This window comes from Zootermopsis nevadensis, unplaced genomic scaffold, assembly GCF_977971745.1.
Source record: "Zootermopsis nevadensis isolate Lab colony 2312 unplaced genomic scaffold, Znev_1.0 Znev_ptg000007l, whole genome shotgun sequence".
Classification (NCBI taxonomy): Eukaryota; Metazoa; Arthropoda; class Insecta; order Blattodea; family Termopsidae; genus Zootermopsis; species Zootermopsis nevadensis.
Window position 1 is genome coordinate 6,009,553 of NW_028259139.1, and position 12,772 is coordinate 6,022,324.

Below are 12,772 nucleotides of genomic sequence, written 5' to 3' on the forward strand. Positions count from 1 at the left end.
TAACAAAACAATTAGTTTCTTAGGTAAAGGAGTCAAGCATTGTTATGCATGCAGGAGTTCATGTAAAAGCTGACCATTGTCGGTCCATATTTACACATTGTTGGTATGGATCTTACACATCGTCGTAACGCTGTTTTTGCCGAATCACCCTTCCGTATAAACGTATTTACGTCAAAAGAAGACTCCTATCACCAAAAATGGGATTGTCAATAAACTGTCCAAAATTTACCAGACATTTCTCTTAACATTATAGGTGTCATATGGCTTATGGAAAGGTTCACTTATAACATTTGGTCATGGGCTCGTCACTACTCACAAATGCACACTTCCAAGACTAGGAAACCTCCAAAAGGAGGCGGCCAAGACCCACAGGTAGTAGTATAATATTTGGTCACAAATAAATATTTTTGTTTGGTATTTTAAAATAATTTATAATATATTTCTTGTGGGCATTGTTTGAAGACTGTGGCTTCACAAAGCATATGTAATTATTAAATAGCAAGGTCAAATATTTTTATTTGCATTCATGTTTCTCTCTTACAGATAGGAAGTTAAGTTTCTTATGAGAGTATTATTGAGGCACTCTATAGCCAATGAATTTCCAAACCATTTCTTCATTTTAAGGTCTGGGGACTAAAAATGAACATAATTATTCTCTTCCAGTTTTCTCATCAATCTCTGATGAAGAAAAGTCTCACATGTATTTGAACTCCCTGTGCTTCATAATGGTCTACATTCTTTGAACATGCGAGAAAAGACAAAATCTTTTTGTAACTTACAAATTTATCTCAGATTTACTGTTTAGAAGGTGAAAAATACAGAATCATATCCAGAAAACAGACTGGCTGAACCTTGAATATTATTATATAGATTTCTATAATGAAACATGAAAAAATATTGTACACAAGAAAATTTTAAAATATTTTAAAGTGCCACTAATGTGGTGATCTTAAAATTCCTATATATATGGTACTTCAAAGACATCCAATATGACTGCCACAGCCCAGGTCAGATTCATTCATTATACTTAGTCACCATGAAAGTTTCAGGTCATATACGCACGTATTATCAAGTGTTTCAATGCGTCTTGAAACATTGAGACTTTTTTTTTGTTACTTCATTACTTCTTTTCAGAAAAATGTTGATTGGTAATACAACACAAAACATTATGTTAGTTGCCTAAAAAAATAATGCTTTTTCTTCCGATCTTTACAGGTATTTGGAAATAACGCAAATGTAGTCTGATGCGGTAATAAAAACAAACTTTACTCTTTTCCGTACAGTACCCCGAGTTCAAGTCCTGTATCAAACAAATAAAAATCAACAATTTTTGTGCTATATAAAATAGATACAAATGAAAATAAATCTGCACATGAGTACAAGTTAGCATTATATAGTTACTATGATAAAATGTTTATGCTGTTAAAACAATGCTTCAATTTGTGTTTTCATTTGTTACTTAAATTTTAAATATACAATGAAAACCCTTACAGTTTCATGCTAATGCTGTTAACACTCTTTTTTGCTCCTAGTCCCAGCTGTAAAACAAAAACAAAAACAAATCTTGCATTTTCTAGAACAATTATGACATTTACACATCATACCAATTATGTTTCAGTATTGCACCGAGGGAAGGATCGCAAATGTTAAAGGTAAGTGGTTAAAAAACTAAGGACCAAGTTAAATTAACTTGATGTAAATGTAAGACGAGGGAATCTTTATCTTTCTAATTTAATGTTGAGAAAAGCTTCATAGCAACTGTACTACCAAAATTTCACAAGACGTAAAAACACTCAAAAGAATTTTACCCAAGTATTCGGAAATAAGCTATGGAAATGCACAAATACGTAACATGGAAAGAAGTTGACAAATTTTTTAAAATACAATACAACAAATTCTTATAATAATCTTCAGTTCAGTTTTCTATGCGCCATCTGCAATTCGAATCTTCGGTTCAGCCTGACTCCACGAAGCACAGTTCTGGACTTTTCACGTTCTCCCGCTCTGCAAATGGAAATAAAATTAAAATGTTTCGTAAACAAGTAGGGGGAGGCAGACATTTGTGCTAAATACGTAATCTGGTGACATTTCAATAACACGAGAATTAATAAAGACGTACGAAGTGGTTTTCTTTCATTTCTGGATTTATCCAATGAACGGACAAAAACACAAAAATGATCGCACAGAACTGAATGGGGACTCAGTGAATGTGATCCAAACTATATAAAAGAATCAACAAGTATTACATGTCTTTAGACGCACCGTTTCTTTTGCAATGGCAACTTTTTTGTAACAATTTCTTTAACATCACATCGTTGAATTATCCGTCCATTACGCGGTTTCTCTCCATCAGCCTTCTTCAGGATGTTCCTGTTCATCTCATTCATAGGAAACACATTTGTCTCTGAAACCAAAAAGTAAAGATATGAATGAGTATTAAGAAAATAAAGAATTACTAGCAAAAATTAAATGGAAGGGCAAACAATACACACGTGTCATTGCATTCCTTGATGGTATTTGTTTGGTCGCAGATGATTGGGCAGTAAAAACCATCACAGACTGTACACCCTGGAAGTATAACAAAACAATGTCACATTTAAGGTACAAAATAAAGGAAAATACTTTTTTGGTGAAGTACACACACACATTCACACCAATTGAAGAAGAACCACACACACACACACACACACAATAGCAGTACCAAGGTGTCCATAAAGTAGCGGACTATTTGAAGACCTCGGAGAGAAACTCATGTGAAATTTCATGACATGTAAAAACAAAAACAAAAAAACAAACAATAAACTTTAATGTTGTGCGACTGCTTTGCAGTACGAAAGTTTCTCATGTGTGCTATAAATAAATAATTACATATGCTTCAAATCGTCCATTAATCTACGGACAACGCATATTAAGACGCTCGTCTTACCTTCGTCGCTTTTGGAGAGAACAGCATTTTAGCTCTGGCAAGTTTCCGTTGATGACAATCGACAACAGACTCCATTTTTTCAAATTCCTTTTTATGAATGTTTGTGAAATCTGGCATCTTTCTGACAAATTTTGGTATTTTTGTGCCCTTCAATGGTGTACCTAAGAAACAGTAAAATACCAGTAAGTGATATTTCAAAGTTGTACTAAAACATTATCGCTGTAGTAATTAAAGTACCTCTTTTAGGTTGACAAGACGCAGGAGATTTAACCAATTTTGCTGCTGGGCTGAAAAATACTGCTTTTGAATGCATATTTTTGTCTACTCCTTCATGTGGGCATGAGGAAGACCTCCTCTTCTTCTTCTTCCCTCTATAGTTGTTTTCCGCATTAGACGCGAGAAGGCTCACATCACTTGGACACGGTACTTCAAACGCGGCTTTCACAGATCCAAAATCTGAGATTTCGTTGTCTTTGTCACGAGTATCGTCTATAAAACAAAACACATTAAAAATGCAAATATACAAACTCAAAAACATTGGCACCACATACATCACGCACAATATGGTTGATGGAATGACACATGCTTCATCATAAGCTGACAACTACCAATTTAATGCATACAAACAGACTCATTATTACCTCAAACTAATCACAGATTTTGTGGCAGACCACAATTTTTAACTTCCATGCACTGTAGACCTTGAAAATCAACAGAACTGTATGAATCTATAATTTTTGCTTTTGATGTGAAGTATTACATCCAGACTCATCAACAAAAATATCTTCCATTTTAATATCATTAACTGTCGCATGGTCAATAATCACAGAACAATATGTTACATCTGTGATCACAACTATTAGCAAAAGCCATGAATTAAAACGAACAAATAAAAAATAAATCTGTCACAGTGCACTACTGATCACTGGTCACATTTGATGAGCTCAAATTATTGCTATAAATGAAAGAAAGAAAAACTAGGAATATTAATTTATAGTCACAAAATTCCAAGAACTTGGTATAATATACTTAGGGGAAATTTTTTAACCTGAGTTAATGTGGGATAAGAAGGGAAGTGGTTAACTCATTATATTAAGAATAAAATGAGTTATTGCTAGCCAATACAAGGACACAATTCCAAGTTTGCACAAATTCATTGAATGTTTATCCATTGTAAAAATAAATTCTATACTTTCACTAATATTTACCTTTCGGTGTTGATGTCTTGTTGTGTCCTTGAATACTGAGAGGGGAAAAACTTGTTTTTCCTCCAGCAGAATTTAGGCTGTTGGGTTGGACACCTTGCTCTTTAATATTATCTTCCAATGGAAACCTCACATCTGATTTAGTGCTTTCATTCTGTATTTCAAATGTCTCATTAAAATTAGATTTTGGACTGGATTGCTCTGAATCTACAAAAGAATTAATGGGTGACTATTATGTAAGTAACATTAAACATTTCGCTCGTGCCAGGGCCTAAGTCCATAAATTACAGTCAAAGTATAATTGCTACTTTACAGCCTATATTTCACATTACCTGTAATTTAGCAAAACTACTACTTCATGTGTAAATTGTATAACCATGTTTCTACATATTTTTGGAAAAACCAATAAACATGATTTGCGAGAACTTTCAAGACATTGACATACGTGCACCCTCCATCCCAGTATATGAAGTCTCCTTCACTCCTCTGAAAATGTTAAATTGTCTTTTCCTGCAAGATGAGGCAGCCATTTCCTTTTCAGCCACTCCGGTAGAATCAGAAATGGAAGACTTAATCAGCTTCTTTCCCTTGAAAGATTCTCTTGGATTCAAATTAATTTTTTTTAAGTTGTCAATGGTTTCATCTGCAACTGAAATCAAACCTTTTAATAATATGCAACACACTAACATTATTTTCTACCGAAAGACCACATAAAATCTATGAAATTTATAATGGTGTTACAGATATTAAATATGAACAACATGCACAGTAAAATTCAAATTACATGAAAAAATTCATTCAGTTATTTTACTTTTACAAACTGAGAACAAAATAAACATTCAATTTAGCTTCCACAGATTTTGGTAATCTTCAACTGAAACGAATGTAAGTCAAAATGATAGACTAGAAATGCTGTTTCTTTAAATTACACGTAGTTGCTGACTAACACAATATTTGCATTCCAGAAAAGTATCATATCAGGTCAAATCATGTTAGACCAACATGCATTTCCCATACAAAATAATGTAATCAAAAAGAAAGGGTTTGATCAACTCATTTATCATTTTATCACTTTATAGGGGTTATACTTTGGCTGATCAGGCTTTTGGGTAAACCCCTCCCACTTTTTTTAACAAAAACATGCAGACGGCAGTTACTCACTTTTGCGTCTTGTCTCATGAGATATCCTAGCACTTGACGTTGTTGAACTGCGCTCATTTCCTCTGGTTGCATCAAAATTCTCAGTTGAATTAAGACCTGAGTATGAAACTTCTTTACTTAAAATATATCAAACACTTACCTTTAATATAAAACTGAATAACAGACTCTTTACATATTTTACAACTAAATAGCTATGATATGTTATATGCTTGTGCAAGACTTCATGAAATAAATTAGTTTGAAAAGCTGAGAAAGAAATAAACAAAAAACCTCACCTGGATAGCATTCATCAGTAATTTCTGACATATCTGAACTTGGGAAACGATTCTTGTAACCTTGAGACAGAACATCACACAAGTTAATTCAATAGTTGCAATGCACAGAAAAAGATTCTGTTAAACACTGAGTCCCATGAAATACAAAGTTTGTTCCTTACTTCTTGTCACAGGTCTCCTATGCTCACGATAGGTCACACCACTAACCGCAAAATTATGAGCCAATGATTTCTTTTTCCTTGATGAAACTACTTCAGAAACGTCTTCTGCTGTACTGGAGCTGCAGGTTTCATTAACTTTACTCCCTCTCAGTTTACCAGGAGTGCAAAAATACTGCTGGTTTCCTGAAAATATAAAGATAATACAGAATGAAAACTGTTACAGAACAAGACAGTCCAAAATAAACATTCCACTCTTAATGTATTCCCTGGTAGTTTTCATACCCAACTGCTTTGACTGCAGATCAGATCTAGTACTGCAAAGCTAAACACATTATGCAATGCAAAGTTAGAAAATTACTTTTTACCTGTGCTTTATTACAACATTAATCAAATATCATACAAGTCAGGAATTATTTTTTCTTGCAATTTGTCACAATACTAATCATACTGAGACATTTTTAAAATATGATTCATGGTGGAATTATATTATCACCAAATGCTACTGCTGTATAAGCATGGAAGATCAATGTGGGGCTAGACACTGTCTCGCAATCAAACAGAAAATAATTTTCCCTGTATATAGTTTTTAATTACAATCCTAGCATCGAATGGTGTTTCTCACCACATGATGTAAAATCAGCTAGAGAATGGAGAAGAAAGTTTCTAACTGTGAAGGGTAACTGTGTCTTGAACAAGTTAATAATAGGAAAATATTTAGGTAAGATCCCTTATGAGAAAATTATAACAGAGTCAAGGAACATACTTTTATGTGAAGATTCAGCTCCTGAAATGGAAGAATCACCTTCATGTTGCTGAAACACTGTCATTCTAAGTTTTTGAAATCTGGGTTGCGCTTAAACAAAAGAAAAATTTAAAATAAATTACAAACTCAGCATGTCAGTGACCCATCTGTTTGTTTTGTAACTGCCTATAACTTATTTGTACAGACATAATCATCCTTGCTGTGGTTGCGAATAAAACCGGAAAAGGTGGCAATTGTCCACAAAATTAGATAGTGTTTAGCAAATTATTTTTGTGTGTTAAGTCATATGGATCACCTGTACTTTTAAAGCATATCTTTAAAACAATTCAACTTCCAAATTCTACTGTAATAGTTGAGAAAAATAACTGTTCATTAAAATATTTACAAAGACTGGACACTAATTCTTTATACTACATGAATGTCTCCAAACTCTATTATGAAATATGAAATAGATTCAGGAGTATAATACGCAGTGGAGTTTACACAATCTACCTCTTTTTTTTGTTCCTGCTGCTTTAGCTGCAGACTGTCGTGGGGCACATAAACCATCTTCATTGCAAACTTCAGGTCCAGAACTGCCTGGTGTGGGATAAAAACAACAAAATTCAGAATAAAAAATGGTTTAATTGTACTTACAATTGTTTCTACCCACTCTTTGTATTGTTCCTTTACTAAAACTTTTATTTCACAATCAAATTTTGTTCTTACTTTTCATTGAATCTGGGCTGTCTACAAGGGTTAGAGTAATATTGTCCAAGTTTTGATCCTGTCCAGTACTCATAATCTGGTCAATTATTTCACGCTGTAATAAAGCATAAATTAGAATATACAAGAGATTATGCAATGAAATCAAATATTAGAAATTTAAAATACAAAAAATTCAACAGAAAAATGTCAATTTCTTACTCAAAATTTAAAATATAATCCCCAATGTGCCACACTTAACAGTCAATTTTTTATCAAATATGTTTTCATTTTATGGGAAAGAAGCAAATTGCCTTGCCACCAGTTTTCACTTTCATTAAGTTTATTAGTGGCCTATGCCAGACGCTTTTCAGTCTGTTTTGGGTTAAACTATAGAATACGATCTTGATTCCCCACATAACGTAACATAACATAACAACACAATCCCATCAATATTAATATACGGTTAAAAAGAGGAATTTCACAATACTTTTCACTGAATATTGGTTTTAGTGAAGATGTCTTTAGGAACCATCAATTCAGCACGTGTGCCAAATAATCTGGCCGCACTCAAGTAATCCCGAACTTTCTAGCCCTTTTTTTTGTAAAAGACATGGCAAGGCAATCTGTATTGAGTCTGGGAAAAACATTTCTAATATAAGAATTTCTCTAGTTATAAACTAGAGAATGTTTTATTCTGCATAATGACATAAGCTGATTTGTGGTTGAAAACTAAATAGAAAGTCTGAATTCAAATTTCATTACAGAAATCTGTGATGCAAGTTATTGTTTCAGAAACTGAAGATCTCGACAAACAGCAGCTTTAGTTAGCTACATGTAAAGACCAGCTAATGGTCATAGCTCGAAGGATGCTTTGTCACCCACCCCATTTACATACATAACTATATGCAACTAATATCCATAAAACATATGTGTTACAATCTAAATAACAATATATGTATTCCAATACAAACCTAACATTTGCTCTGAAAGATTAGTTGCATAAAATCAATCTTCAATTCAGCCTTGCCACATAGTGCATTAAAATGTACCACTGCTTATAAATTCTGAATCAGACTCAAATGACCCAAAAAAATACTACGCCCCCCAATTACCTTACAAGTCCAACGTCGGGAAATATTCTTCTCTCTGGCAAGTCTTTTCAGTTCCTTGAATTTCATACCTTCTAGCTCCGATATATCATACATCCTGCACACTGTCCTGATTACGTTATTATCACTGTAACAAATTACAATTTTAAAACCACTGAACAGAACGTTTGCAAATAATTCAAAAGTACACAAAGAAATAATATGTTTCAAATTCCAACATAACCGTTAGAAAAGTCATATCTAATTTCCACACATTGTACTAGACCGTAATGCATCCAGACGGCATTCCATTTGAATCATTTGAGTAAGCCAATGAGGAAACTTAAATCAGGTGCACCAACCGTAACTAACTAACTAACTAGATCGCTTAGGGAACCAACCATAACTTACAAAATATACAGACAAAGGTTTTAGCTAACAAACGTAATAGTATAATATTATGCTATATAAATAAAAAGTTATGGTTAATTCGGTGATGAACCTTCGGGTTTCGTAACCCATCTAGTTAGTTAGTCAGTTACACAATATAATGCTGATGTAGTATCTAAGTTATCTGTCTCATGTTGCGTCGTTGATGTGGTTGTCCTGGAATGCGACTTTTCATTGGTTAAATATGAATATATGGACTGCAGACAATGATATGGACCAATGCAATGAGCGTGTCATTCATTAAACTAGTTTCCATTTGTTGTGTATCTTGTTGTAGTAACTTTATCTGTGTATCAGAAGTGTGATGTAAGCGGGCAGGATCAAAGCTGAAGTAACGAAAGTAGCTGTAAAATGTGCATCTTGTGTTATGAAAGAAATTCGAGTTAAGGAGGCATTCCAGGTGGGTAAATTACAACTACTGAAGTGATTTTGTTCTAGTGTTTCTTAACTTTGCTGTTCTAAAAAGTTTTCTTTGAACAATCGATACTGAGAATGAAGCATCAGTAGAAAGTTTTGGAAGACTTATTTTTGTATAAATGGGGCATTTTAATTCTCTGGAGTCAAGTTTACGCTGTTATTTTCTTAAGCCATCTATTCTTATTATATATAAACCGGTATCTTTGTGACCGGCTTTTGGTGGATACTTGCAAATATATGGCGTGACAAATATATTTCATCCATCACTGTACCGAAGCACTACGCTAAGAAGATGCTGTGGTAGAATGGAAATAAAAAACTACGCATTCTCAACCCTGGTTGTAGATGGAGATTGCTAGGTTCACGTTCTGGTCATTTTACTCCCAGTGTCCATGGAATGAGGCGGGAGGGGAGGGGGAAGAGGGGGTGCGAAACTTACCCTCATCGCAGTGATGTTGCTAGCAGCCGATAGATTTGTCCATCATGCAGTCCATATTACAATTTACGTTGTCCCGTTGTTCGTAAGTCCAGTTATGGCTACGTAACTCGAAATGGGGGCAGTCAGGTTATAGATCCAAATATAAATTGTGTTGGTTTCTTAAATGGAACGAAATGTCATCGTGGTTTGGAGGTCAGGGCGGCCACATTTTAACCCGATGGTCCGAGATTCAACTGCACTGCTAAATTTTATTTTATATTTGGTGTTAAAATATTACAAATTTGCGTTTCATTATTTTTCGTGGTTGTGGTCGTGATGGAAATTCCATTCGAATGTAAGATATCAATAAAAAATATAATAAATTGCTTACAGGTAACAACTGTCAGTAATACCCAAATTTTGTTTCATTTTTCTCGATGACTGAATTTTTGCTTTGAATTTTCTGCATTGGAGTTTCGCCTAGACTCAGTCGTCATGAGTCCTATTTGTGAAGAGTACCCGAAGCCTTTTGGACCGATGGGCGTTCTGAAGAGGATCGAAATACAGAGCTTTGGATTTCCTTCCACCACAGCAATCTGGGTCACAATATAGCACAGAGACTTAATGGAGACCCAACTGTGGGGCAAAGTGGCGAAGGAAATGGGATGTCGACGCAGTACCAGAGCACTTGTCTTCGTCCTTAAAACTAATCGACTGGTTTCCAGTATGCCATACTGTACAGTGGATATAGATCTAATTAATTCCTACTATTGATATGTTTCTGTGCACAATCTACACCAGTATACTCGGACAGCGTTAAATTTTCAAGATATAATCACAAGAATGTTCGCTGTTGCCGTGCTTGCAACGTTTGATGTATACAGATTTGTCGTAGACGATTATTAGCAGATTTATGACGTATTTATGGATCAGGGAAATATTTCCCGATTATCCTGTGTCAAACAGATCTACACTTTCTCGTCTGGCAGTGAACACCTTTGCATGACATGGGAACTCTTCATCGAGTTGCGTAAGAAAGGAATGAATGCATGCATTGCTGAACGCCGTGGACATTTACAACATTTAATGTAACATTGTCTTATGTTTCCTGGTTTCATTGTTTTTTTTCCGCCATGTAGTTGAAAGTCGCCATTGAACAACTTAATAAGCAGTCTTCAAGATCCAAATATTATGTATTAGAATCTCGGGGTTTAGTTCTGCAAATGCGAGTCCTCGCGGCATTAATTGTACTGTACAGTAGACTCCCGATTATCCGGGTTGGTTGGGAAATGTATTTTTCCGAATAATCGAAAACCCAGATAATCCTCAAAAACGAAAGAAAGCCAAGAAAATATAGCAAATACTTAAGTTTATTTGCAGACATGCACCACTTACATTTTAAAATATTTACTAAAAACTCATGATTTTATATTAAATTTCATATAGTACGTACTAACAATTTTTGAAAAAAACAAACGATTTCAATGGATACCCGCAACATTTTATTGTCGTAAACTTCATGTTTTAGCAACAATTGTCTTATGTTAATACGTTGAATAATGTCATTGTTGCATTTATTCCTTTCTTTTTATACGTTCGAATTTTGACAACAGATTTTCTCAGTTCATTGTTAATTGTCGTTTAAACCAGACAGACTGTATTTTACTTTTCCTATGCGACGGGCGCAAGCGCAGATTTCGCCCAGAACTGCCGTCGTCCATCTAGTAAAGGCGGGAGTTCTATTGACGAGGGTCTCGTCTCATCAGAGCAGCATTTGGCGTGGGGCGGTAGTGAGCGTGTTGTTTGCGCGACTGGGCCTTAGGGGGCTTTCATGTTACCATGCCGTTATCGTCTGAAACCGAACATAAAGGTTTTCGTTGTGTGCTTCGTGTCTTTAATATAATAGAAGCTCCTCTCGTGAAACATAAAATCATAATTTTAAAATCACGTCTAATTGATATAGGCCTACATGCAATGATATGTAATAGAAGATTGTAATGTACTTTTAGACAACACCTAAGTTTGATGAACCATAAATGTCACAATGAAGGCAGTTCTTGATTTATTATGTGAGCAGTATTATTATCAAATGCTCAGATATTTAAGTAATAACGTATTAAAGGTAGAAGTATTTGTAGTGGCTGATATCCCTTATCGCAATAAATATAAAACTGCCGACGGTTCTTCGATATGGCCTACGTGTCATTTTCATCATTGACGGAGAAAGGTTTTTTTTTCAACAATACTGTGATTTGAAGGAGTTTCTGTGAAAACCATCATGATGTTGATGTCATTCTTGGAGAAACATTTCAACAAGCAACGAACAAATTCTACCAAGAAAGGTAACGTTTGTTGTAGAAACTATGCCTGCAGTAGTGAATTTATCAGAAACATCGACAGTGTTGTCCAAAGTTGACTTGATCCGATGCTGTAATGGAAAACTGCAAATTGTTGCTTTCGCGTTTACCAGTAACTTATTCCACTGTAAGGAAGAATGGAGATTTTTGAAAGGTAGATTAAAGAAGCTCAGAACCTTGTTTGTTTATTTGCCAGTTCACGTGCTAATGGCATAAAAGACTGGTGACATCTTAGACTTGTCAGTTTCGGCATTTTGGTAATGTTTTTTCTCTGTTTAGTTCCACGTTCGTAGTTTCTCGTCTGAGACACTTTATCGTCTTCGTTCGTGATTTATACAGCTGTCTGTCATTGAAAAGGTGGTGAAATGTGGGTTATAGTGGGGACGAAATTCGTATGGGGGGAAAATATTAAATAACAAAACAAGTTTTGTCAGGAAAACCTCTTGGAAAATGTCTACTTGGAAGAGAGAATGAGACGGGAAGCTGGATCTTAGTGATGATGTAGGATGGTAAATGGATGCATGTGTGGATTGGTGTTAATGAAATATCTGTGACGAACTGTGGGGTTGTACTACAGCAAGGGGTCTTTTGTACCAAGGATTGATGCGTACTCTGGTTGTTATTGTCATGTATGAAGGGTATTTGTAGGACTGGTCCTCCAGCTTGGGGGTTGGGTGGAGAACTAGCAACCCTTCGCTCTAAAAGCGGCTAGCATGTTGCGGAATGTTGTTAAACTTGGTGGCTAAGATAAGACGATGCCACAATCTTCTGCACAGTACATGGGCTGAGAGATAACCATGCGTGTTGAATCTGTGTATTTGTACAACGTGATATGTAAATATGTATGGATTTGACAAAGACCAA

The 12,772-nt window shown here is 34.9% G+C and overlaps 2 protein-coding genes across 12 annotated transcripts in view; one reads left to right on the forward strand and one right to left on the reverse strand.

The window, feature by feature from the left end:
- Nucleotides 1–1,240: 1,240 nt before the first annotated feature.
- On the reverse strand, nt 1,241–8,701 carry LOC110828981 (Mitotic spindle and nuclear protein). Of its 7 annotated transcripts, none has more exons than XM_022062251.2 (15): nt 8,541–8,701; nt 8,291–8,414; nt 7,200–7,293; nt 6,984–7,070; nt 6,492–6,581; nt 5,729–5,911; nt 5,568–5,627; nt 5,293–5,388; nt 4,577–4,774; nt 4,135–4,338; nt 3,164–3,415; nt 2,927–3,087; nt 2,493–2,568; nt 2,263–2,404; nt 1,241–2,004 (listed from the first exon to the last, which is right to left on the reverse strand). In XM_022062251.2, the coding sequence occupies exons 1-15, from the start codon at nt 8,585–8,587 to the stop codon at nt 1,911–1,913; spliced, it is 1,908 nt and encodes a 635-aa protein (XP_021917943.2). In that variant the 5' UTR covers nt 8,588–8,701; the 3' UTR covers nt 1,241–1,910. The 7 variants fall into 7 exon arrangements, with proteins under 7 accessions (XP_021917943.2, XP_087200229.1, XP_021917936.2 ...); XM_087344103.1 differs by having other exon boundaries at nt 4,577–4,780; nt 8,553–8,699; XM_022062244.2 differs by having other exon boundaries at nt 4,577–4,780; nt 8,541–8,699.
- A 214-nt stretch (nt 8,702–8,915) lies between these two features.
- The window catches only part of LOC110828940 (uncharacterized), a 31,652-nt gene continuing 27,795 nt past the window's right edge, over nt 8,916–12,772 (forward strand). For 3 of the 5 annotated variants that reach the window (XM_087344101.1, XM_022062176.2, XM_022062192.2), the window contains exon 1: nt 8,916–9,116. Coding sequence is in view for 1 of the 5 variants with exons in the window: in XM_022062159.2 (XP_021917851.2) it covers nt 11,830–11,893 (64 nt within the window). In the remaining 4 variants the exon portion in view is untranslated. Of the gene's footprint in view, nt 9,117–11,293; nt 11,894–12,772 lie in introns of those variants that run through there. The other 2 variants (XM_022062159.2, XM_087344102.1) reach the window with 1 other exon arrangement.

Excerpts from the sequence above, each read along its gene's own strand:
- LOC110828981 (XM_022062244.2), bottom strand. The coding sequence starts at position 8,587 with ATGATTCAAATGGAATGCCGTCTGGATGCATTACGGTCTAGTACAAT. Across the intron at positions 3,088-3,163 it reads GTCTTGTCAACCTAAAAGAG|GTACACCATTGAAGGGCACA; the intron begins GTACTTTAATTA and ends ACTGTTTCTTAG. Across the intron at positions 2,405-2,492 it reads ATCAAGGAATGCAATGACAC|AGACAAATGTGTTTCCTATG; the intron begins GTGTGTATTGTT and ends TTTTGGTTTCAG.